Below are 26,522 nucleotides of genomic sequence, written 5' to 3'. Positions count from 1 at the left end.
TTATTGAGCACCAACTATGTGCCAGGTCCTTTTAGGGTGCCAGACGGGGGCTGTGATCAAAAAGATCTGGCACCAGGACTTCCCTGGTGGTCCAGTGATAAAGAATCTGCCTTCCAATGCAGGGGAAGCGGGTTAGATCCCTGGTTGGGGAACTAAGATCCCACGTGCTGCGGGGCAACTAAGCCCGCGCACCACAACTACTGAGCCCAGGCGCCTCAACTAGAAAGCCTGCGTGCCACAAACTACAGAGCCCACGTGCTCTGGAGCCAGCACACCACAACTAGAGAGAGAAAACCCACACACCACAACTAGAGAGCAGCCCGCGCGCCACAACAAAAGATCCCGCATGCCGCAACTAAGACCCAATGCAGCCAAAAAAATAATAAATAAATAAAATAAATATTAAAAAAAAAGAAAAGAGCTGGCATCTTCCGTGGAGGAGCCCTCAGTCTGTACAAAGGGATAGACAGACAGCCCAACACCTTACCAAGGAATCTGGGCTTTGTCCTAAGGACACTGGGAAGCATGGAAAGATCTCAAGGAAGGATAACAGGATAAGACTTGAAGGGTGCTATCAGGATGCTGAATGGATTCTCACCTACCACTTCTAACTTGTCATCGAGGCCCACTGAGCCAGCCTCCAAATATCTTTTAAATAAATCCCCCTCTCTTTACTCACATGGCCATCTGGTCCAAGCCCTCATCAACCCTCACCTAGACACTGTCAACAGCCCACATCTGTCTTCCCCTCCGCTCCCACTGTCTCTTGTTCAAGCCCTAAGTATAGTAATGATCTAACTCTTCTGCCATTGTCGCTGTTTTGCCCATCTGTCTCCTTTTCCAGCCAACCTTGAGCTTCTTAGGGCTGAAACCAAGTCTTTTTACCTTTATATCCTGAGGACCCATGAGCAGATACCTGATATATGTTGCGTTAATCACTTAGCTAATAAATTAATGAATGGATAGAAGATGGGAAGTGAATGAAAACTGGCTTGTGTCAATAAACAGTTGGCCAAGCAGACAGATGTATGCATGGATGGTGGATGGATGGATGGATGGATGGTGGATGGTGGATGGATGGACAGATGATTGGATGATCAGAAAGGCTGGTGAATGGATAAATGAAGGAATGAGGGCTTCCCTGGTGGCGCAGTGGTTGAGAATCTGACTGCCAATGCAGGGGACACGGGTTCAAGCCCTGGTCCGGGAAGATCCCACAAGCCGCGGAGCAAATAGGCCCGTGAGCCACGATTACTGAGCCTGCGCGACTGGAGCCTGTGCTCCGCAACAAGAGAGGCCATGATAGTGAGAGGCCCGCGTACCGTGATGAAGAGTGGCCCCCACTTGCCGCAACTAGAGAAAGCCCTCGCACAGAAACGAAGACCCAACACAGCCAAAAATAAATAAATAAATAATTAAATAATTAAAAAATAAAGGAATTCCTTTAAAAAAAAAAAAATGAAGCAATGAATGAGAGGATGAATGACTGTCTCCTGAACAACTAGCTCCTTCTCTAGTCCCTGTGCTTCGCTCCTGCCCTCCTTCTTCTCCGCCTCACCTGGTGGCCTCCTGTCGTTTGTGGAAGGTGCGGTTAGGGAAGTTTGCAAACAGGAAAGTCTCATCAGCTCCCAAGGCATGGGCCTTCCTGCTCCAGTGGGAGGCCTGAACAGCAGCCCGCGATGGCTTCCAGGGCAGCTTTTCGGGACCTGTCCACAGAGGGACAAATCAGGCACTGCCGTCTCTCCTGGCCCCTTGGGCAACCCCTCCCCGCACCTGGAGCGCAGCCCAGCCCAGCCCAGCCAGGTCGCTGGCTCCAGCCCCTCTCCGCACTGCGCGGCCTCGTGGGGGAACCCGGGCCTTGAGCCCCACGCTCACCGCAGTCCAACTCCTGCTGCAGCTGCCTCTGCAGCTTCTCCAGGTCCCACGGGCCCTCCAGCTCCCTGGCCCTTGGCCTCCTCCTCTGTGGTCCTCGGAGGCTGTTGGAGCTAGAGCCGCTCCCCTGGCTCTGCAGTTCACTCTCGTCCCAGGCCTCCTCACCAGAATTCCGCCCCTTTCTTCGAGAACTAGCCCTCCTTCTCTGGGGAACCCTGTGCTCCCCCTCCTCGGCCTCCTCTGTGGCCTCTGCAAATGGCTCCTCCTCCAAGATCGACCCCCTTCTGGGGAGCTGGGGCGGTTCCCCAGGGCTCAGACCCCTCTCGGCCTCCTCAGCGCCCAGGCCTTCCGGCTCGGCCTCCTCGGACTCTGACCCCGATTCTGAGCTCTTCCCAGGCAGCTCCGGCTCTTGGCCCCCTGCTTTTCCGGGAGGGATGGGGATGCAGCTACAGGCCCTGAGCTGCTGTCTCCTCTCCAGATCTGGCGCCTCTGTCTTCCGGCAGAAGCCGTGGGCCTCTGGGATGTTGGCCGTGGACTTGCTCCTGGACTTGTGGCGATGGACCGCCAGGGGCAAGGGCAGGGCTTGGTGGCCAGGGGCCGAGGTGGAGCCGGGCTGAAGCGGAGCCCGGCCATCTGTGGTGAAGCTCTCCCAGGCCCACTGGAAGGGGAAGGAGGGTTTCCGAGGAGGAGAGGGGACCAGACTGAGGAGGGAGAGGGCAGGGGTCAGGGGTCAGGGTCTGTGCGCCGGCCCCCAGTGGGGCCTGGCACCCAGCACCCCCCCGGCCCCTCCGCAGCTGCTTACTCCTCAGCCTCAGCAGAGCCTTGCCCTTTCTTGTTCCGGCCCCCGAGCCTCTGGTCCTTCTTTGCCGTCTGCCCTGCGCTCTGAGACTTCTGCTGCTGGCCCTGAATTACACCATCACTGCTCCCAAGACTCCCCTGGGCAAAGGCAGGAGAGGAGGCCCAGCTCTGAGCAGCTCTCCCAGGGGATCCTCCTGTTCTTTTGTTTGTTTGTTTGTTTTATGGCTGTGCCACGCGGCATGTGGGATCTTAGTTCCCTGACCAGGGATCGAACCCACACCCCATGCAGTGGAAGCTCGGAGTCTTAACCACTGGACCGCCAGGGAAGTCCCAGGACCCTCCTTTTCTGTCCAGGCTGGCCCCTCTGGGCCCTTGTTACCACTGAGACTGACTGATCATGACCTGAATTATTAATATTAAAATAGCAACAACTGCTATTTACTGAGCACCTACTGGGTGCTCAGGACTTTCAAGTATTAACTCGTTTAACTTTCCTAAGGTTCCTATGAGGTAGATATTCGCTATCACCCCTGTCATGCAGATGAGAACACTGGGGCTCAGAGAGGTGAAATCACTTGACTAAGGTCACACAGCTGGTAAGTGGAGCCAGGACCTGAATGTGTTGAGTCTGTCCCCAGAGTCCAGATTTGTCACCATTGCACTGTACTGCCTCTGGGCTCTGGATAGCTCTTCTGAATGCCCCATAGGGCCCTGGACTTACTAAGCCAAAGTGGGAAAAACTCATTGTCTTTCCCGAAATCCTGATCCTCCCACAGTGTTGCTGAAATTCCTCCATCAGAAGCCTGGGAGTCATCCCTGGGCATCATCCTTGTCTTCACCCCACATCCTTCAGGCCTCCCTATAGTCCCTGCCCACCTGGGGCCTCCCTGACTCTCACCTGGGCCTCAGCTCCAGTCTCGTGGCTTCTCAAGGGCCTCCCTCAGCCCTGGCCTCCCCACCCCAGAGAGCCAACCTGCCTCTGGGCAGTTGGCTATCCCCCCAAGGGGCCCCCCTCACCTGCTCAGCTTGGGGGATGCTTGAGAGAAGCTTGAGTAGACGTGTGGCCGTCCCTGGAGCCTGCTGTGGTGTGTCTTGCCCTGGTCTCCCCGACGCGGTCCTGACCAACTGTCGGTGGGCGTTTAGCATATTGGTGTCTCGTCCCATTCCCCTCCCCCGCCCCGCATCTGCCAACCTTGGAACTGCCTGTCTCACCATCTCTATGGCAACCAGTCCTCAGCCAGTCTCAAGGGCTCTGGCAAAAGCAGGCCAGGAAGGGTATATATAAGGCCTACTTCCTTCCGGAGGGGAGAGTTGGGCAGGATGCTGAGAAAGAGTCCAGGCCTGGGAGTCCAGAGATCCAGGGCCAAGGCCTGCCTCTGCTCCTGACTCTGCAGGACTGCCCGTTGACCTAGTACAATTCCCCTGCCCTTGCTCAGCCTGTGTTTCACCATCTATCTATCAAAGGGGTCTCAGGACTCTCCATCTCAAAGGGTCCTCACACCTTATGAAGATGGCAGATGGCGCCTGCCGTGTCCCTCTCCCTCCGCCTGCCTCCTTGCTGCCCCTCAGCCCCTGCTGAGGCCATGTAAGGGGCAAACTGAACCCTCACAACAAGATCTTGTTCAAACCACTTACCCTCCCAGGCCCTGACAGGACAGGAAAGGTCAGGAAGTTGAACACCACGTCCAGGAACAAGGCAGCAGGCAAACCAGAGCACAGAGGAGGCTCTGGAGGGAGAACTTGCAACTCTTATTCCAAACTTCTAAGCTTCGCCAAAAAGCCTTGACATGGTAAATCCCCATGAGATGCCCGGAGCTGACCACTATGACCAGCAGTGTAGGGACATGGTGCCGAGCTGAGGCCCTGGAGATGGAGTAGCGTGGCTTAGCCTCTCACCGGCTCTGTGACCTTGGGCAAGTCACTTCTCCCCCTGCCAGACTGGAATCCCATAGGTTTGTTGCAAGGATTCAATGAAATCACAAAGGCAACACACTCGGTAAATGTTGGTTAAAACCGCTAAAAATGACTGATGACTATTGGTAGGCAGCGGGGCACAGTGGTCAGGAGTACAGAGGAAAGGGACTTCCCCGCGGTCTAGTGGTTAGGACTCCGCGCTTCCACTGCAGGGGCACGGGTTTGATCCCTGGTGGGGGAACTAAGATCCCGCAAGCCGCAGGGCATGGCCAAAAAAAAAAAAAACGAAACAAACAGAGGAAGCACCGGGGTTGAGATCCCAGCCCCTCCACGTGTCACGTACCTTCTCTGTTTCCTCATGGGCAACATGGGGCTGGTTATAATAGTGTCTACCTTCTAGGGCTGTGGCAAGGATTAAATCAGTTAATATATACACACATGCATCATGGAACATTTCCACAGCTTGTCACAACTGCCAGGTAAGAGTTGTTATTAATCAGCCAACAGTGTGGCCCCGGTGAGACTGCTCGTGGAAGTAAATCCCAGCAGATGCCCTACAGGCATGTTTTGCTCAGAGCTTTGTTGCTGTGGACCCCTCCCTGTCTGCTTGCAGACTCCATCCCAGTAGCACCTCTGCAATGAGCACATTTCACTGAACAACCTAAATAACGCTCCAGGTGAAGATCTTTTCCATTCAAAATAGGTCAACTCTGCTCTTTCTGGTGGGCTGTCAGCCCCGCCCATCCACCTCCTCTGCTGAATGTCACCCGTGGGACCCCAGGTGGAGGGCAAGTGTGTGGGCTGCACCATTTTCAGAGAGCAAGTCCCCTCCAGACCCCACCGAACTGATTCTTTGGACAAACTCTGGGCTACTTCCTTCCTTGGCAGAGGACGGGTCTGGGTTCCTCAGGTCAGTATTTTCACGAGGTGTCTACAGACCTTTCCAGCCACACTCACTCCTCAAGTGAGCTCCTCCAGTCTGATAGCCTTAAAAGCCATCTATCACCTTCCAGCTCTGCCCAAGTTTACACATCTCAGCACTGACCTCTCCCGCAAAGTCCAGACTCACATCCGACGGCCCGTTCGACAACTCCACTTGGATGATGAATAAGCATATTAATTAATTTGACATGTTGAAATTCAGGCTTTCCATCTGCCCCATCTCAGTCAAGGCCACATGCATCCTTCCTGCTGCTCACGCCAGAATTCTGGCGTCACTGTGGACTCCTATCTTTCCTTCACACCCCTCACCCCAAGCACTAGCAAACCCTGCTGCTGCCGCCTTCAGAATACACGCAGAACCCAGCCACCTCTCCCCTCCACCACCATTAGCACGATCCCCCAAGCCCCCACCCCTTCCCATCCGGGTCACTGCAGTAGCCCCTGTGCCCAGCTTCTGCTCTTGCCCCAAGTCTGTTCTCTACTCAGCAGCCAGAGTGATCCTGTTAACACCGGAGCCTGTCCTGTCTTTGTTTAAAACCCTCCAATGGATTCCTCCCCCCATCTCTTTTTGGCTGCATCGCACGTCTTGTGGGATCTTAGTTCAACCAGGGATGGAACCCAGGCCCCCTGCAGTGGAAACACCGACTCCCAACCACTGGACTGCCAAGGAATTCCCGGGATCCCATCTCTTGCGGAGTAAAAGCCGAAGTCCTTACCATGGCCTTCTAGGTCCTGTGTGATCCATCTGCCCCATCTACCTGCAGGTCCCACCACAAGCACCTGCTTCGGAACACGGGAGCCCTTGAACTATTGACTTATGCTTGGCCTTCGATGCCAAAACAGACCTGAAACCGTGGACCTTTTTAATGTCTTGTGATTTTGCATGTGTGTGTGTGTAATTTCTCAACAAAAGTGACATCATACTTTTCTTGCTTAATAGTATATTATGCTTATCTTTCCATGTCAGTACATGCAGAGCCACCTCAGCCTTCACACTGGTTGTCACCATATGTCTGACATGATGTACTAAACTCATCTCCTCCTGTCAACCACACACACAGCTTCTGCTAGCTTCCCTGGGACAGACATTGCAGCAGTGACATCCCTCGAGATGCGCCTTTGCACATGAGGTATTTCTGCAAGATAAGTTCCTTTAAGCAAACTTGCTGGCTGTCAGCAATTTAATTCTGATAATGCTTAATCACTGTCCCCAAATGCTCAATCAATATAGATTTCAATCCACAGTGTTTACACCCTCACCAGCAAAACATAGTATAATTGAAAGAAATCGTTCTTGTGCTCACGTCAGCAGCACATATACTAAAATTGGAACGACACAGAGAAGACCAGCATGGACCCTGTACAAGGATGACATGGAAATTTGTGAAGCATTCCATATTAAAAAAAAATCTTTGTCAATCTCATAGATGAAAAAAGATGAACTCGTTGCTATAACTTGCATTCCCTTCATTATTTGTGAGATTCGTATATTTTTCTATCTTTATGGGCCATTTGTGCTTCCTCTGTGAATTCCCTGTTCGCATGCTTTGCACATTTCTCTTCTGGTCCTCGGGCACAGGGCGCTGAGTTGATTATGTTCCTTATTTCACAGTGTATGAGAATCACCAATGGATACAAGGTCAATCTCTTGTTTTGGTTTAGCATTTTTTCTCCTTTATCTTTGCTCTTCATTCCCATCTCACTTAAGTATGAATGGATCTGTGAAATATTTAATATCATGTTCATGCATTGGTTGTTTTAGTTTATATAAATGTATTATGCTGTTGACCTCATTTTTGTTCCTTACTCTTCTCTCTGAACACCACGTTTTGAGAAGCTGTCTGACTGTTGTTTCTGACTGTTGCCTAACGTTCTGTAGTTTGCTTCCATTACGCTTTACTATGCATTCCCCTGAGGTTGGATGCCAACGTTGCCCCCAACTCCAGTTTCCACACAGGACACTGCAGTCAATGCCCTTGTATATGCCTCTTTGTACATCTGCACGAGAATTTCTGGGGCTTATTTACCAAGGATTGAGAGTGTGGGATCTTGAAACAAATGTATATCTCTTTTTAGATTGCTTGAAAAAGAAGCTGTACCAGTTTATATGCCTGCAAAAGTGATAAGGGGTTCTGTCGGTCCACACCCTCACCAAACATCAGTATTCACCTTATGAATTTTTACTCACCTGATGGTTATAAAAGGGTACCTCCCTGGGATAAACCATAATGGAAAAGAATACAAGAAAGAATGTATATATGGGACTTCCCTGGGGGTCTAGTGGTTAAGAATCTGCCTTCCAATGCAGGGAATGCGGGTTCAATCCCTGGTGGGGGAACTAAGATCCCACGTGCCACGGGGCAACTAAGCCCGTGCACCACAACTAGAGAGAAGCCCACGCGCCCCAACAAAAGATCCTGCATGCTGCAACGAAGATCCCGCGTGCCGCAACCAAGACCGGATGCAGTCAAATAAATAAATAAATATTTTTTTTAAAGTATATATGTGTATAACTGTGTCACTTTGCTGTACAGCAGAAATTAACACAACATTGTAAATCAACTATACTTCAATAAAAAAATAAATTTTAGGGACTTCCCTGGAGGTCCAGTGACTAAGACTCCGTGCTCCCAATGCAGGGGGCACAGCTTCGATCCCTGGTCAGGGAACTAAGATTCCGCATGCCACGTGGCGTGGCCAAAAGAAAAATACATATATGTATATATAAAATGAACAAAAAAATAAATTAAAAAAAATGGTATCTCGTTGTAATTTTAACTGAATTGTGCTGATTACTTCTTTGACCCCATCTTCATTAATTTTTTGCCTTTGGGCCAGTTCTGTGAGCTGCTTGTTTCTGTTCATGGCCATTTCTCTACTGTGTTTCTTGGCTTTTCCTTATTAACTTGCAGGAGTCCTTCATTCACTAGATTGCAACCAGCTATCTATCAACTTTATCTCTGATAGCCTTGTGGAACAGAAATCCTTAATTTTGATGTGGTCAGATCCATAAATGTTTTGAATGAGGGTTTGCATTCTGGATGTCTTAAGAAGTCCTTTCCCTACCCCTAGGTGGGGCATTCTTCTATATTTTACACTATTAGATCATAATTTAACATCTGTGTTCAGAGTGAAATGCTCTACACTTTTCCTTTTCTGATACTGTCCTTATCTGGTTTGGGAGTCACCTGAGGAAGCCGGCAGCCTTTTCTCATTCTGTTTTCTGGAACAACTGGTATAAGATAAGGACCATCTATCTGTTCCTTGAAAGTCTGGTGGACTCCACTGGGACTCTTTGGCACTGGAGTCTTAGATTATAATTTTCTTTACTGGTTATTGATCTATTGAAGTTTTTGATATTTTTGTACCAATTTTGGCGTTTCACACTTTTCTGAAAAGGCCTTCACTTTGATTAAGTTTTTATTTTTTGTGACATACAATTATTTGTAACATTCTTTTTTTTTAAATTGGAGTATAGTTGCTTTACACTGCTGTGTCAGTTTCTGTAATATTCTTTGTTATTATGGCATTTTAAACTTCTCTGTGGGCTCAGAAGTCAGGTCATGTGGCCCAGTGGCCACGGGCAGGTCTTGGGATTTGTCCTAAGCATGATGGAAAGTGTGAGAGGATATTAGAAGACCCATTTTGCCACGCGAAACCCCTGGTCTACTTCAAGATTATAAAGGGTTGGGAGGGTGGATTCTGGAAGGGAAATTTTGTGATGAGATTGATTTAGAAAGGGAGTCCCAACACTCGCCTCAGGGACTAGGGCTGGGGTCTGCCTTCTAATCCCAAATCTGGGAGAATTGTTTCAAGGAAGCTGCCTGGAGAGCTTGAGATGGGCTCCCTGAAGTCTTGGCAGCCCAGTGGATCAAGGGTACAGGAGACTTCCAGAAAGCCTGTGGAGCCATGGTGGGAACTGGCCAGCACTGTGAAGAAACATGGCACAGAAAGTCACGACTTCATCTGAGGGCATAGAGACAAGTTTCCTTTGGAATTTTAGAGGGACATTGGGAGACAAATTATCCTTTATTATATCGCACGCATCTTGTATCATCACAGTAGCCATCACAGTAGAAGATTTTGAGGGGAGGAAGTGATGGGGGCTGATTCAGGGCTTTTTTTGGTTTTTCTTTAAGATTTTTTTTGATGTGGACCATTTTTTTTTAAAGTGTTTATTGAATTTGTTACAATATTGCTTCTGTTTTATGGGGGTTGTTTGTTTGTTTGTTTTTGGCTTCGAGGCATGTGGGATCTTAGCTCCCTGACCAGGGGTCGAACCCACACCCCCTGCATTGGCAGGCAAAGTGTTAACCACTGAACCACCAGGGAAGTCCCTGATTTAGGTTGTTGTGTTTTTTTTTTTTCTTTGAGGCAAGGAGTAGCGACTTTATTCACAAAGCCGGCAGACCGAGAAGATGGCGGGCTAGTGTGCCCCAAAAACCATCTTATCGGGGTCTGGATGCCAGTTTCCTTTATAGAACAGAGATGCGGGGCAAGTGAGGAAGTAAAGTAAAAAGGCTATTAGCTTTGCGTGGCTTGGCCAGCATCGGGGAGGGGACGTGTTAATTTCTTCTTTTCTGCAGCCATTCACAGGTGGGCAGGGTTCCTGATTTAGGTTTTTAAAAGCTCTCTCTGGCTGCTGTGTAGAGTTTAGACTGGAGGGTCAGGGTGGAAAGAGGGACTGTCCTCCAGAAGAGGGACCGGAGGACTTGGGCCAGGGAGGCAGAGAGAGGAAAGAAGAGAAGAGGTCTGGAGACTGAGCATGGGCCTGCCACCATTTAGAGGTCAGGGGAGGACGGGGTGACATGGCCATGGACAACAGACAAGAGAGGCCAGTGAGGAGGAAGTGAGCTCAGAGAGCAAGGGCTCCCAGCCAAATGAAGACAGTGTTTCAAAAAGGAGGGAGTGACCAACTGTGACAAGAGCCACTGAGAGGTCAAGGCAAGGCTGACCAAGTTGACAATGAAATTTGGCAACCTCACTTGTTACCTAGGCCCATACTCCAAGGACCAGACGTAGAAGGCTCATTACAGATTTTGACTGATGGAATGTGGCTGACGTTGGCCTCAGTACCTGCTTACAGAGCCCCATCTGAAACTCTTCCTTTGTGGCTAAAGACTAGGAAAATTTTCTTTCCCCTGAGGAACTTGTAGGTTCTGTTATCTCCAAGGGGGGGAAAAAATGTAAGTTACTACATCTCCCTTTTTGCTTTGGCTGCCAGGAAGCTCAGAGCCAAATTTGATGTTCAATTAATAGAGCACTTTATGGGCTTGATTTAATAATAGACCTGCGTATTTATATTTTGATGTTCTTGCTCTCTTGAGTCTCCATTTCTGTTGTTTTTTGTTTGTTTGTTGTTGTTGTTGTTTTAATTTATTTGGTTACGCTGGGTCTTAGTTGCAGCTCGCAGGCTCCTGATCTGTGGCATGTGAACTCTTAATTGCAACATGCATGTGGGATCTAGTTCCCTGACCAGGAATGGAACCCGGGCCCCCTGCATTGGGAGCGCGGAGTCTTAACCACTGCACAACCAGGGAATTCCCTCCATTTCTGTTTTAAGATTTTATCTTCCTTGTTCTTGTCAGACGCTACCTCACATACATTGGGAATGAGGCAGGTATGCAAATTAATTCCATCATTCAGCAAATATATGGAGATGCCTTGTACTAGTTAGGTCCCTTTGGTTTGCAATTGACAGAACTAAATTAAGCCAAAAGGATAAAATAAGTAATTGGATTATTTTACTAAATCATAAAAAGGGCCTGACCTCAATTTTGCCTGGATTGAGAGACTCGAGTCCCTTTGTGTGTGTGTGTGTGTGTGTGTGTGTGTGTGTGTGTGTGTGTGTGTGTGTCTTACTCCCTTCCTCATTTCATCTTCATTTCTCTCTCTCTGTTGGCTTCATTCTCTCCAATGGGGATGTTGGTTGCAGGCAGCACCAGGTTTCTGTCCTTGGACTTTTGCCATCAGAGTAGAGAGAGGACTCTTCTCACATATCCAGGTAGCAAAAACCCAGGGAAGGATTCTGACATATCCTGCCTTGAGATTCGTGGCCACCCCGGACCAATCACAGTCCTGGTGGTACCTCTTGGTTGGAGTGGGAGGAGCAGTTCTCTAAGGATAGGACACAGTATGGAGGTTCCTCAAAAAATTAAAAATAGAACCACACGATCCAGCAATTTCACTCTTGGGTATTTATCTAAAGAAAACAAAAACACTAATTCTAAAAGATACATGCACCCCAGTGTTCATTACAGCGCTATTTATAAGAGCCAAGATATAGAAGCAATCTAGTGCCCTTTGACAGATGAGTGGATAAAGATGTGAGATACATATGTATATATGTGTGTGTGTATATATATACACACACACACACACACACACACACACACATATACATATATATGATATATTAGCCATAAAAAGATGAAATCTTGCCATTTGCGACATGGTTGGACCTGGAGAGTATTCTCAGTAAAATAAATCAGACAAAGAAAGACAAATACCGTATGTTTTCACTTATGTGTGAAATTTACAAAACAAACAAACAAATATAACAAAAAGGAAACAGACTCACAGATACAGAGAACAACTTAGTGGTTGCCAGGGGAGGGGGTGGGGTAGGGGATGGGCAAACTAGGTGAAGGGGATTAAGAGGTACAAACTACCAGTTATAAAATAAATAAGACACAGGGCTGTAATGTACAGCACAGGGATATAGTCAGTAGTATAATTACTTTGGTATGTAATCTATAAAAATATTGAATCACTATGTTGTACACTGGAAACGAATATAATATTGTAAGTCAATTATACTTCAACTTTTTAAAAGGAAAAATTTTTTTTAATGAACTTATTGATTTTATTTATTTATTTTTGGCTGTGTTGGGTCTTCGCTGCTGCGCACGGGCTTTCTCTAGTTGCGGTGAGCGGGGGCTACTGTTCGCTGTGGTGCGCGGCCTTCTCATTGTGGTGGCTTCTCTTGTTGAGGAGCATGGGCTCTAGGTGTGTGGGCTTCAGTAGTTGTGGCACGTGGGCTCCATAGTTGTGGCGCACGGGCTTAGTTGCTCCATGGCACGTGGGATCTTCCCAGACCAGGGCTCGAACCCGTGTCCCCTGCGTTGGCAGGTGGATTCTTAACCACTGTGCCACCAGGGAAGCCCAAAAGGAAAATTTTTAATTAATTAAATTCACTTTTAAAAAGATGGGGACGTAGAGGCCGCGACAGTGAGAGGCCCGCGCACCGCGATGAAGAGTGGCCCCCGCTCGCCACAACTAGAGAAAGCCCTCGCACAGAAACGAAGACCCAACACAGCCAAAAATAAAAATTAATTAATTAATTAATTAATTAATTAAAAAAAAAAGATGGGGATGTGATTTGAGGTGTCTTGAAGGAAGAGAGGGGCAGGGCAAACCAAAGCACAAAAACACGTCTACCGTGTGACAGACCCTATGAAACAACCTGTAGATGCAGCTATGAATAAGATAAGCCCCCCTGCCCTTGAGATGGTCACAGTCCAATGAGGGAGATAAAACATGCACACACAATTATAATCCAAATCAGAGCATGAACAGAATTTTGGGAGAGGGAAGGGCAAAGGACTTGGGGAGTTCAGAGGAGACAGAAGGACTTCTGATCCTGGCTGTGAGCAAGTAAAGTGGATCCTTTTGACACAAGCAACTAAGAAACTGGATAAAGTATAAGAAACAACTAATTTCAGATGTTAGAAAACTGGTAGCAAAGGACTGTAATCCCTGAGAAAGGGAAGCAGGAATAATTCCCAGAGCTCACACAGGACTATAAATCTTTATAGGAAGATTATCTCCAGAGTAAAGAAATCTCACAGAATACACAGAGAATTCAGTAGAGAACCCAGAAGGGCTATGGGTTTAGCCCTTAATGAAGGCTGCTCTAGACTCACCATAAAAGAGCTTGTAACAAATCTTGAAATGATCAAACTAACCCACAAGTAACAACCAAATTGCCAGGAAAAGTACAACGCTCTTTAAAGGAATTCAATAAATCCAGATCAATAATGTAAAATTCACAATGTTTGGCATCCAATAAAAAATTAATATACATACAAAGGAGGAAAATCTGATTAATAACAGGAGAAATTATCTGTCAATTAAAAAACCCCAGAAGATGACAATATCTCCAAACTGATTTATCTCTATCCCTATCAAAATCTCAGCTGCCTTTGACAGGAATTGGCAAGCTGATCCTAAAATTTCCGTGCAAAGTCAAGGGACCCACAGTAGCCAAACAATCTTGAAAAAGAACAAAGTTAGAAGACTTACATTTCCTGATTTGAAAACAGTACAAAGCTACTATAACCCAAACAGTGTGGTACTAGCATTAGAATAGACATATAGATCAATGGAATAGAATTGAGGGTCCAGAAATAGGAACCCTTACATTTATAGGAACAAAGTTAGAAGACTTACATTTCCTGATTTGAAAACAGTACAAAGCTACTATAACCCAAACAGTGTGGTACTAGCATTAGAATAGACATATAGATCAATGGAATAGAATTGAGGGTCCAGAAATAGGAACCCTTACATTTATGGTCAGTTGATTTTAGACAAGGGTACCAAGACCATTCAGTGGGAAAAGACCAGTCTTTTCAACAAATGATGCTGGGACAACTGGATTTCCATACTCAAAAGAAAGAAGTTGGGCCCTTACATTATACCATATACAAAAATTAACTCAAAATGAATCATAGATTTAAATGTAAGAACTAAAACTCTTAGGAAAAAAACAATCATACCTAATAAACCATTGCCATGGATTAGGCAATGGTTTATCAGATATGATACCAAAAGCACAAATAACAAAAGAAAAAAATAGATAAATTAGATTTCACCTGGGAATTCCCTGGCATCCAGTGGTTAGGACTTGGCACTTTCACTGCCCGGGGCCTGTGTTCATTCCTGGTCGGGGAACTAAGATCCTGCAAGCCGCGTGGCTTGGCCAAAGAAATAATTTAAAAATTAAAAAGTTTATTTCATCAAAATTTAAAACTGTCATGCTTCATAGGGAAATATATTCAATATCTTGTGATAAAGTATAATGGAAAAGAATATGAAAAAGAACATATAAGTATAATTGAATCACTTTGCTGTACAGCAGGAATTAACACAACATGGTAAATCAACTATACTTCAATAAAATAAATTAAAAAGAAACAAAAACTTTTGTGCTTCAATGGACACCATCAGAAAAGTGAAAAGACAACCCACAAAATGGGAGAAAATATTTGCAAATAATATATCTGATAAAAGACTTGTATCCAAAATACATAAAGAACTCTCACAATTCAACAATAAAAACCCAAATAACCCAATTTAAAATTGAAAAAAAGGGGACTTCCCTGGTGGTGCAGTGGTTAAGACTACATGCTCCCAATACAGGGGGCCCAGGTTCGATCCCTGGTCCGGGAACTAGATCCCACACGCATGCCGCAACTAAGAGTTCGCATGCCACAACTAAGGATCACGCCTGCTGCAATTAAGACCCCACGTGACCAAATAAATAAATATTTTTTAAAAAACGGAAAAAGGATTTGAATTGATATTTCTCCAAAGAATATACATATACAAAGAGTCAATAAGCACATGAAAATGTGCTCAGTATCATTAGCAATCAGGGAAATGCAAAAAACAAAAACAAAAGATAACAAGTGTCAGTGAGGATTTGGAGAAATCAGAACGCTTGTGTATCACTTGTGGGAATGTAAAATGATGCAGCTGCTTTGAAAAGACAGTAGAGTGGTTCCTCAAAAAAACAAAATTACTGTATTCAGCAATTCCACTTCTGCATGTATACCCCAAATAATTAAAAGCAGGGACTGGAATAGATATTTGTACACCCATGTTCATAGCAGCATTATTCACAGCAGTCAAAAGTTGGAAACAATCCAAATGTCCATGGAGGGATGAATGGATAAATAAAATATGGTATATACATTAATAGACTAGTATTCAACCTTAAAAAGAAATTCTAACACATGCTACAACATGCATGAACCTTGAAGACTTTATGCTAAGTGAAATAAACCAGACACATAAGGATAAATATTGTATGATTCCACTTACATAAGATGCCTAGAATAGTCGATGACGTAGAGACAGGAAGTAGCACAGTGGTTACCAGGGGCTGTGGGAAGGGGGGAATGGGGAGTTGGCGTTCAATGAGAATAGAGTTTCAGTCTGGGATGATGAAAAAAATTCTGGAGATGGAGAATGGTGATGGTTTCACAATGTGACAGTACTTAATGCCACTGAACTGTTCACTTAAAACTGGTTAAAGGGAATTCCCTGGCGGCCCAGTGGTTAGGACTCCGCGCTTTCACTGGGTCAGGTACACAGGGACCAGGAACTGGGTTTGTTCGCAGCCTAAGGCCAGCACCTAGCACAGCCTGGCACTAAGCAGGTGGTCAGAAGATCTCTATAAATATCTCTGTTAACAACCCTTTTATGAGGCCCATTTTATAATAAGGAAACTGAGGCACAGAGAGGTCGGGTTATCTGCTCAAAGCCACAAGGCTGGTAAGGGGTGGTGCTAGAACCAAAATACATACAAGGAGTATGAGCCCAGAGCCCAGACTCCTTGGTGGGGGTGAGGGCTCTGCTCCCTGGAGTATGGTAGGGAGGTGGATCCTGAGGGGGAGATGGGACCAGGTAAGTGATGAAGTGGGGCCTTTGGAGGAGCAATGGAGGCCCCGGCCCCTACCTCATCCTCTGTCCCCCGCCCTGAAACTGTTCCGGCTTCCCTGCTACTTCAGGTGTAACTCCAGACAAAGGTGGTGCGCGGGCGCGGGGAACCCACAGACAGAAACAAAACTCAGAGAATTTAGGGGAAGGGGAGAGTGAAACCAACAGCAGGCACAGGGCAGGGGTGGGAGAGAATCAGTGGCTGGAAACAAGGGCAGCACCCCAGCCCCTCACAGGAACAAGGAAGGGTGAGCGCTCCAACGGCCAGGGCCCCCGCACACCTGCTGGTTGCTGCTTCCACACTCCGGCCTCACCGGCACCCCCCACCCAAACTGGTTGTTTGCGCATTTGTTCATCGGAGCAGGCTGACCTTTTTCTTTTGTGCTCTCCTCCCCAGGGCCCAGAGCAGCGCCTGGCACAGAGTAGGTGCTCAGGAAATATTTGTCGAGTGAGTGAAGGAAGGAAACACCTATGACCCCAAGAACACTGCAGGGCCACTGTTTACTTGTCCTTATAGGACACTGTCTAGGAGGATCAATTCATTTGGCCCATTCTGAAGATGACAATTGACAATATTTTTTGGTTTTGCTTTAAACATGGGGTGCATAGACTTAGCTGTTCATCTCCTTGGTTTGAGCACTTCAGGCATCACCAGGGTCCTGAAAAGCCTTCCTTTAAAATGGACTTTCCTCGGGAATTCCTTGGCGGTCCAGTGGTTAGGACTCCGCACTTCCACTGCATGGGGCACAGGTTCGATCCCTGGTCGAGGAACTAAGATCCTGCGAGCCGCGAGGCGTGGCCAAAATAAATACATTAATTAAATAAAATGGACTTTCCCCTTCAGCCCATCCCCAATCCCATTCCTGCTCCCCACAGCGCCCCACTCTTGTGTGTCTAGCACATGTCCTTCCAGTCTGCTTTCCAGGCATTTATTTCCATCTGTGTCAATTACAGGCACCATTTATTGAGAGCTTACCATGTGCTAGGCACTGTGCTAAGCACTTTATATGTCATGTCTCATTTATTCATCATACGTCCCCGAAAGAGGTGCTATTATTTTTTTTATATATAAATTTATTTATTTTATTTTTGGCTGAGTTGGGTCTTTGTTGCTGCACGCGGGCTTTCTTTAGTTGCAGCAAGTAGGGGCTTCTCATTGCGGTGGCTTCTCTTGTTGCAGAGCACAGGTTCTAGGCGCGTGGGCTTCAGTAGTTGTGGCACACGGGCTCAGTAGCTGTGGCTCACAGGCTCTACAGAGCAGGCTCAGTAGCTGTGGCCCACGGGCTTAGTTGCTCCGCGGCATGTGGGATCTTCGACCAGGGCTCGAACCCGTGTCCCCTGCCTTGGCAGGCGGATTCTTAACCACTGCACCACCAGGGAAGCCCAAGAGGTGCTATTATTGCCCCCACTTTACAGATGAGGAAATTGAGGCACAGAGAGGTTAAGTCACTGGCCCAAGGTCACAGAATAAATGGCAGAAATATTCGGCATTGTTGTGCTTGTCTGTGTTTTGACTTTCCATAAAAACTGCTGTGCTATAGATCTTGTTCTGCATTTTTCGTTTTTCTGATACGTTGAAGCTTTGTCCACATTGCTACCTGCCATGCAGCACCCCAGTGACAGACAGCTTGGCAGCCTGTAATACTTCACCACCTCTAACCATGCCTAGGACATGTCTTTCTCTTTGTGAGAGGTTTTACCCACGAGTGGAACTGCCGGAAGTCACTTAGCTGTCATACTGACCTTTCAAACATGCCCACTAGTTTACACTCCCACCAGAAGCACCAGACTTCTGTGTACCCACCTCCCCACCAGCCATCAGTTTTATCTGACTTTCTTCCTTTTTTTATTTTTTTTATTTTTGGCACTTGTGGGATCTTAGTTCACCGACCAGGGATTGGCCCTGGCATTGGAAGCATGGAGTCCTAACCACTGGACCGCCAAGGAATTCCCTTATCTGACTTTCTGTTCTTGCCAATCTGACGGGTCTCATGTGAGATCTTGTGTTTTCCTTTGTAGCTTTCTGATTACTGGGGTGGGTGCAGAAATCTTAGCCCTTATTCCATTTCTAAAAATAACATTTGAACACACACAAGCACACAAAATAGGAAGGACATGATTTCAGAATAAAGAAAGCTCACTCTGGTGATGGGAGGGGAGTGTCGCCCAGGTCCTGCCCCACTCCCCAGCTACAAGGAGCCCCCTGAGAGAGTCCAGAACTACCTGCCACTCTCACCAAACACTCTGCCCAGGGAGAGGAAGGACCAGGCCCCTGGTGGAGCACCTGGATCACAGGTGCCATTCCCCTGCCGCCGTGCCTGTAGCCTAGAAGAGTGGGAACTTGGTCCCATCCACCTCCTGGAGACAAGCTTACCACACCCGAGAAGGAATGGGGCGACCTCAGAACTCCACCTCCCCACACTCTGGACCCCTAAGCAGGCCTGTGTACAAGCCCCTGCCTGTCTCTGTGCCAATGAGCAAACTCGGGGCACTCGTCCCACTTCCTGAGCCTCAGTCTCCTCCTCTGTAAAATGGGAGGTGATGAGAACACCTCTCTGAGAGAGTGGACTCAGATACAACAAGCGCAGGGCCGTGCTGCACTCAGATACACAGCGTTGCATATCAGTCCACCAGGCCAGTGGGCGGTGGGTGAGGTCACTCCCACCCCTTATCTCTCTCGCCTTCCCCCTCACCTCCTCCTCTAGCCCCTGGGGCCTCCAGGTCTGGCAGCCCCGGGGGCAGGTGTGGGGGAGGAGCCCACACCACTACCTCCTCTCCCTCCAAGAAGCTTCTGGGACCCTGAGGGGCCGTCAATGCCAGAAGGACACCCCTTAGCCAAGGTGGGCTGAGTACAGGCCTGGTGCCTCCTGAATTGGGTCCCGGGTGGTGGATGAGGAAGTGGGAGCTGGGGGAGACCACAGGGAAAGCTGACCGGATCAAATCTCAATCCTGGCCTTTGCTGGCACTGTCCCCTCTGCTCTTTCCCCACAGATAGCCTGTGGCCTGCACACTCCTCACTTAATAGGGCTTTCTACTGAAATCTCACCTTATCAGTCTCCCCTGAACGCTGCATAGAATGGCTGGGGCCACCCATCCTGTCCTGCCTGGGATTCCCCACTCCTTTATTATGCTTTCTTTTCCCCAGTACACGTTATCGCCATCTGACATACTATTTATCTTCTTTATTGTCTGTCTCTCCCCATCAGAAATGAACTCCAAGAAACGCTTCGTGTAATCACCACTACCTAGAATGGTATCTGGTGTGCAGTAGGTTCTCAACGGACATGTAGATAAAATAAAGTTTTTATGTTGTATCATAAAGGTGCGTGTATCATTAAGTGTGCAGCTTAGTATATTTTTATATATAACCACCACCCAGTTCAAGCTATGGAACATTTCCAGAAGGCTTCCCAGTGCCCCCCCCATCAGCCCCCAGCCCAAGGTAATCATTATACTGACTTCCATCACCATCGGTTAGTTTCACCTGTCCCTGAACTTTATTTAAATGAATTATGTCATAGCATGTACTCTTTTGTTAGGTTTCTTTTGCACAACATAATGTCTACAAGATTCGCCCTGATACTGCGTGTCACAGTGGTTTGTTCTTTTGTGTTTCTGTTTTATTATATATTATCCTATCATTTATTTATTCATGCTCTTGTTGATCGGATTTGGATTGTTTCCAATTGGGGGTTAGGAACATTTTTGTACGTGTCTTTTGGTGGCCGTATGCCTAGGAGTGGCATCACCGTGTCACACGGAAGCGTATGTTGATAGACTCGATGAGAATCTGCCAAAGCATTCTCTTTCTTCTTTTTTTTTTTAAAAAATATTTATTTATTTGGTTGTGTGGGGTCTTAGTTAACGGCATGCGAACTCTTAGTTGCGGCATGCATGTGGGATCTAGTTCCCTGACCAGGGATCGAACCCGGGGCCCCCTGCATTGGGAGTGTGAAGTCTTATCCACCACGCCACCAGGGAAGTCTTTTTTTTTTTTCCTCCAAACCGTTTTCTAAGGTGGTTGCACCCACTGCCATTCCCCTCAGCAGTGTAATTTCTGGTGTCGCCACTTCTACCCTAGCATAGGTGGTATCAGATTTTATTTATTTAATAAAAGAGCTTTTTGTTTATTTATCTAATTTATTTATTTTTGTTCCCCACCCAGGGATTGAACCCGGGCCCGCAGCAGTGAGAGTGTGGAATCCTAACCACTGGAGCACCAGGGAATTCCCAGACTTCTTAGTTTCTGGCTTCTGGTGGGTGACTGTGGTATCTCATTTCCCTGCTGGGTGATGATGTTGGGTGCTTAATAAATGTCTGCTGAATGGATCCTTAAATGGGCTGTGGAGGGGGAGCTTTCCACTTGGCAGGGAGAGGGGGGTCCATACTCTTCACAGGAGGGTCACAGTCTCCGGCTGCCACGCTGGCCTCAGAAGCTGCTCCCTCTTTCACAAACTGGTCACACTTACACCCTGGGGCACAGTCGATGCCAGGCTGAGGCATTCAGGCTCAAGGCTCCCCAGTGGACAGACAATAAAGAATGACAGGGGCTTCCCTGGTGGCGCAGTGGTTGAGAATCCGCCTGCCAATGCAGGGGACATGGGTTCGAGCCCTGGTCTGGGAAGATCCCACATGCCGCGGAGCAACTAGGCCCGTGAGCCACAACTACTGAGCCTGCGCGTCTGGAGCCTGTGCTCCGCAACAAGAGAGGCCGCGATAATGAGAGGCCCACACACCGCGATGAAGAGTGGCCCCCACTTGCTGCAACTAGAGAAAGCCCTCGCACAGAAACGAAGACCCAACACAGCCATAAATAAATAAATAAATAAATTAAAAAAAAAAAAAAAGAATGACAATCACCTGGTTCCCAGGAAGAGCTCTGCAGATAGGGTACTGACAGGCTGCCCCCTCCCGGTGCCCAGTGGTACCCAGAGGGCAGGGCAGAGCCATCTTTTCCCATTCCCAGAAAGCACCCAGAGGCCAGGCCCAGCCAGAAGCACTGTCTCCCTGGGGCCCCTGCCCTCTGACTCAGGAGGCTGCACTCCTAACACTCGTCAAAGGCTGGGTCAGGGCCTTCCCAATGGCCCATGAGGTCCTGCAGCAGAAGCTGGCTGGTCACCCAGGTTGGCTAGACCACCTTCCCCAGCCTCCCTCGGGTGGGACCCTGTGACAGCTCCAGTGGGAAAGTAAACAGAGGCAATGGGACCACTTCCAGACCTGGCCCAGGAAAACCTCCGTGGGCTGAGACTCCCCCTTCCGCAGTGACTTTGAAAGCCATGAGTTGAGGGTCGTGGGGCCACAAGATGGAAGGAGCCTGGGCCCGGAAGTCCCTCTTGGAGAAGCACGGCCCAATGAGCAGAGAAACCCCATTATGAACCTTACGTGGGCAAGAAATAAATTTCTATTGTATTTGAACCTATACGTATTGAGTTTGTTACATTAACCCTTTACCCTAATAGGTATAACTCGTACATAGAGTTTAGTACATGTAACTAACACAGGTAATAACTAGGCCCCGTTTTACAAATGAGAGAACTGAGACAGAGAAGCTGAGAACTTGTTCAAGGTTAATAAGTGGAGAAGCCAGGATCTGAACCCGGGACTAACGAGGTTCTACTCATAAGCACTCTGTCAAGGCTGAGCCAACGGGCTGAGAATGCAGAGACCCAGGGCAGCGGCTCCTGGGCGCCTCACTCCCACCTGCAGCTCCTGGATGAAGGGAGGCTGCTCCCTGCACCCCGGCCTCCTTGCCTTCCCCAGCCATCACCCACCCTCTCCGTGCAAAATCTCACCTTTTGGACAGATCCCAGCAACGGGCTCCCAGGGTCTACTTTGTCTCTCACCCACGTGCCTCGCACGGCTCAGCAGGCCTTCGGCTCCATGGACCCCCAGGAGCTCACCCTCCCTGGGACTGCGCCCAACTTGCTGCTGGAGAAAACCGCTTGCTCCCTCTCCGGGGCCAACAGGAATCACCTCCCATTCACAGTCCTTGCTAACCAGAGCTCTCTTAGTTACAAGTGACAGAAACCCAGCTGGCTTCTAGGGAGAAAAAATACTTTATTGGCTCACGTGACTAGGAAGTCCAAGGTATACAGGCGTCAGGGTCCAGGTTTTCAGATGTTACCAGAAGATGGTGCCTCTGAGCCTCCTGGCACTGCTGTGCTGGCTCTGTGCTCAGTCAAAATCACCTTTTGGGGTGGGAAGCAGCTTTCAGCACCCACCAGCCTCCATTCCGCCAGCCTTGCTACCCCAGTGTGGCCGCCGTCATCCTCACCTGGACTCCTGAGAGGGTTTCCTGCTGCCACCAGAGCCACGGGGAAGCCAGCGATCTTGTCAAAACCCTTTCCCAAGGGTCCCACCTGAAGTCCCAGCGCTCAGGTGTGTTGCCCACTGGGGTCACGACATTGCCTACATACTCACAGTGGCCAGAGCCTGTTTGATCGGCCAGGCTGGCAGTTCCCACGCCTCAACCCCACGGAGTGCAGTCAGCTGCACACACCACAGGCTGAGTAGGGATGTTTCCCCAAAAGGATCCGGGGGCTTTCTTTTCTTACACCTAGAGCAGGAGCAGATAAGAAGCAGACAGGACCCACGTGCCCTCAGGCTCCAGCTGCTCTGGGCCCATCCAGGCCTGCCACAGTGCCTCCTACTTCACAAAGAAGTCATATGCCATCAGATAAAAACTGAATACCTCAGTCCCCCACCAAAACCTACTCAACCCCTCTCCCCACTTAGGCTGGGGTTGGCTTCGGGCAACCCCACCTCACTCCATCAGTCCCCCCTCCCATCCCTTCAGCCCCTTCAGTCTGCATTTCTGCCATCTTAAAAAACAAACTCCCAATCCGTTCCTCCGTCCTCACTCTGAGCCACTGCCCTTTCCCACCTCCCCTCCACGGTTCTGAGTGTTGCTTCCACTCACCTCCAAGTTTCTCACCTCGCTGTCCCGTCCACAACCCCCAAGCCACTGACGCATTTGACAGCTGAGTTCTCCCTCCTCCCAGACGCCCCTGGGTGGGCACCACAGTGGCTCCTGGGGGGCCCTTGGGCTGGCTGCTCTTCAGTCTCCTTTGGTGGTCTGCCCCAGCCCTCCCCTTTCTCCCTGACTCTCAAAGTTCACACACCTGTCTTTAGCTCCCTACATCCAAGCGCCCACTCCACGCCTCTCCTCAGTGGCCTCACAGGCACCCCAAACCCGTCACAGCCAAACTCGAGATCTTGCTAACCCTCTTCTTCCTATGTTCCCCCAGCCCCACCCAAAGAAACCTGAGAGTCCTTGAGGATACCCTCCCCCTGATGCAGTCAGTCATCAGCGTCCAGGATTCCCGACAGCACGCCATGCCTCCCGCCCGCCTCACCAAGCCACTGCTCCCTGAAGACACACGTCTGCCTTACGCCCCGTAGCTCCAGGGTCTACTCAGGGTCACAGCCTGCTCACTCACAAGCCAGCCTTCAAGGCCACCACAACTCCACGTACCTCTGCTCCCATTGCCCCTCCCCACACGCCCTGCAAGGCAACTGGCCCAAGCTCTAGTTTTCAAGACTGTTGCCGTTTCTTGTCCCGTCTGTCCCTTTGCAGCAGCCCAGAGTGAGCAGAGCGGTCTCCATTGGACAGACAAGAAGAGGCCACTCACAGAAGGGCAGAAACCTGCCCAGGGTCACACAGCACAATGAGACAGGTTGTCTCCCAGCATGACCGGCACCAGCTAGCTCAGGCCCTCCGCCACTCTGACCCGCCTTCCTTCCATCAGCACCCCGGGTCCTGCCCTGGCAGAACCGTGGCCTCCGGCCCCTCCCTTCAGTCAGCTGCTGCCCAGCCCACCACGGCTCCTGGCCCCAGCTCAGCATGGGGAACGAGGTGGACGGATGGGAAGGAGGCCACAAAGCCCTGGACACAAGCTGGGACAGACACTGGTGTTCCCTTTTATTATTGTTTTATTAATAAATTTAAGAACAGCTCTAACTTCTCTCTTCTCCCCAGAGCAACTAAAACCAACTAAAAGGGGGTGGGGCCTGGGGGGCAGAGGGCGCTAGGAGTCATAATCCTCTTCATCCTCTGCGTCAGGTGCCGAGGGGCCTGGGGGTGCTGGGGGCAGAGGCAAAGTCGAGGTGAAGGGCATGAAGGGTGTCGGGGGGCTGCAGGGCAGAAAGCAGGAAAGGAAGATCAGGCCACTCTTCGGTACCCATTCCTGCCCACTCAGCCCCACCCGGTCCTCCACACAGGCAGCCCTGGAGCCCACCGCCCTCTGTACCAACAGGGAGCCAAGCCCAGAGAGGGGAAGGATCCAGGGCAGGTCACACAGCCCCACCCAGGGGGAGGAGACCTTCTGAGAGCACAGTATTCAGCCTTTAAGTCCTCCTCAGTTCCTCCCCTCCTATCCCCGAAATCTGCTACAACCAACAGAACCAAGTGGCCAGGGAGGCCAGGAGAGACAAGTCAGCCTTGGGGTCGGCTGGCCCTCTCTTGGTGCCACTGAACTGCCTACCTCTGAAAGTGGACAGGGGGGTGGCTGGCCTGGGGTGGGGCCTGTGGTGTCTCCTCTTCGCCGTCAGTATCTGTATCCTCAGACTCATCCTGGGAACAAGGCAGGAATGAGAGATGACCAGAAAGACATGGGCTCATCACAGAAAAGCAGAAATAAGAGATGGACCTCCGTAGCCCCAATTTACAAGCAAACAAACCAAAACGAAAAGATCACAGGTGAGGATGGGACTAGGCCTCCAGCCAGCTTGGCCTGGCAGGATGCAAGGCTGCGCTGCCTGCCCTGCGGGGCAGCACAGAGGGCTGGGGCCTCACTCACCTCCTGCTCTGAGTCCGTGCCCGACAGCTTCTTGTCCTTGCCCTTGCTTCCCATCCCACCATTCTTCCGGTTGCTGCTGCCTGGCTTCCGGCCCCTTCAGGAAGGTATAGTGCATCTGCCCAGAGGTCTCTCCCCTCCTTTGCCACCCCCCAGCCACCCCCAACCCCAGGGGCCTTGGCCTTCCCCACCTGGACACTGGACCCCGGCTCCCCACCTGCGGGGACCCTTGTCCCCATCCATGTGGTTGTCTTCGCCGTCCCCCTGCATGTCAGGCACAGATGCCACCAGGTCCTTCAAGAAGTCAAACTGCTGCTCCAGCTCAATGCACTGCTTCCTGGAAGAGGTGGGGAGGGGATGGCACTCAGGTGGGGCACAGCCGTCTGCGCCCTCAGCAAGGGGCTCTCTGGATGTCAGGGGAATGGAGCCTGGAAAATTTCAATCCCAACCATCCCCCCCTTTGCTAGAACACCCAACCTCTCCTCCCAAGTTCAAACCCACTAGTCTTTGAGGCCTTGCTGATCTCCCAGCACCCCCTACCTCCCGCACTATCAGGGCACAGCCTCCCCTAAGCGTGTAAACTCCTGGAAGAGGACCCCAACCGGGCCCTCCCAGATCAGAGCCACTCACAGGTGGGATGTGGTCATGGTCTTGGCGTTTCGGGACTGGGTCACTTGGCAGGCCTTCTTCAACAGTGACTCCAGGAAAAGCTCGAGCGCCCGAGCTCAGGGGGGTCAAGGAGAACGCCGGGTGGTGTCCCAGCCCACACAAAGCGACCCCGGGCTGCCGGCCTCCCCCACCTCCCTCAACCCGACCAGCCCCCGACAGGATACAGATGATGACAGGCACAGCCGCCGCCACCTTCCCAATCTCTTCATCCGTCTGCATGATCTTCTTGATCCGTGCCTGGGGAGGGGGTAGAGAGCTCGGACCCCGTCGCCTCCGTCCCGGAAAGGGTGCTTAAGTGGGGGGAGAGAAAGGGAGCATCCCAGGAGAAAGGGGGCGGGGGGCACCAACGCTGAGAGGGCACGGAAGGGGGCGGGGCGTCCGGGCCCCCGAACATCGCGATGCGCCCGCCTCCCTAGCCGGGCCTGGGCCGGAGCCTCCCGAGAGCCCGGCCGCTCCTACGGGGCCTGGCCACGTGCTCACCGGCGGGAACCGCGCGTTGTACTTCTTCTTCTTGCTCGGCATCTCGGGGCCTCTCTCGCCGCGCCGGGCCCAGCGCCGCCGCCCGCAGCCTCCCGGCCCCCGGGCCTGCTCGTCGCCCGCCCGCCGCGGCTCCCCCGGGTCCTGGTGCCGCCCGCTCCGCCCCCGCCGCTGCCCACAGGGTCCTAACGCCGCCGGTCAGGACACCGCCCGCAGGGCCCGAGCGCCCTCGCCTTAGAGCCTCCCAGGCGGTGCGCTTCTGTCCCGGACTGTACCGCCACTCCCGCTCGCCCACAAGGCCAGAAGAACGAACGTTAGCCCCGCCCCCCG

At 50.1% G+C, this 26,522-nt stretch overlaps 2 protein-coding genes across 2 annotated transcripts in view; both read right to left on the bottom strand.

The window, feature by feature from the left end:
- TSGA10IP (testis specific 10 interacting protein) overlaps positions 1–24,036 on the bottom strand; it is a 29,225-nt gene extending 5,189 nt beyond the window's left edge. The window contains exons 1-6 of the mRNA XM_082477106.1: positions 22,321–24,036; positions 14,403–14,489; positions 3,688–12,672; positions 2,675–2,808; positions 1,876–2,573; positions 1,559–1,706 (exon numbers count right to left, since the gene is read on the bottom strand). Coding sequence (XP_082333232.1) covers positions 1,559–1,706; positions 1,876–2,573; positions 2,675–2,808; positions 3,688–3,885 — 1,178 coding nt within the window. The 5' untranslated portion in view covers positions 3,886–12,672; positions 14,403–14,489; positions 22,321–24,036. The remainder of the gene's footprint in view (positions 1–1,558; positions 1,707–1,875; positions 2,574–2,674; positions 2,809–3,687; positions 12,673–14,402; positions 14,490–22,320) is intronic.
- Positions 24,037–24,165: 129 nt separating this feature from the next.
- DRAP1 (DR1 associated protein 1) lies at positions 24,166–26,365 on the bottom strand. Its single transcript, XM_082477088.1, has 7 exons — positions 26,196–26,365; positions 25,880–25,952; positions 25,677–25,770; positions 25,264–25,383; positions 25,050–25,143; positions 24,735–24,823; positions 24,166–24,384 (listed from the first exon to the last, which is right to left on the bottom strand). The coding sequence occupies exons 1-7, from the start codon at positions 26,235–26,237 to the stop codon at positions 24,279–24,281; spliced, it is 618 nt and encodes a 205-aa protein (XP_082333214.1). The 5' UTR covers positions 26,238–26,365; the 3' UTR covers positions 24,166–24,278.
- Positions 26,366–26,522: the final 157 nt, after the last annotated feature.

This window comes from Balaenoptera physalus, assembly GCF_965194825.1.
Source record: "Balaenoptera physalus genome assembly, chromosome: 10".
Taxonomy (NCBI): domain Eukaryota; kingdom Metazoa; phylum Chordata; class Mammalia; order Artiodactyla; family Balaenopteridae; genus Balaenoptera; species Balaenoptera physalus.
This window is presented reverse-complemented; position numbering and strand designations above follow the sequence as displayed.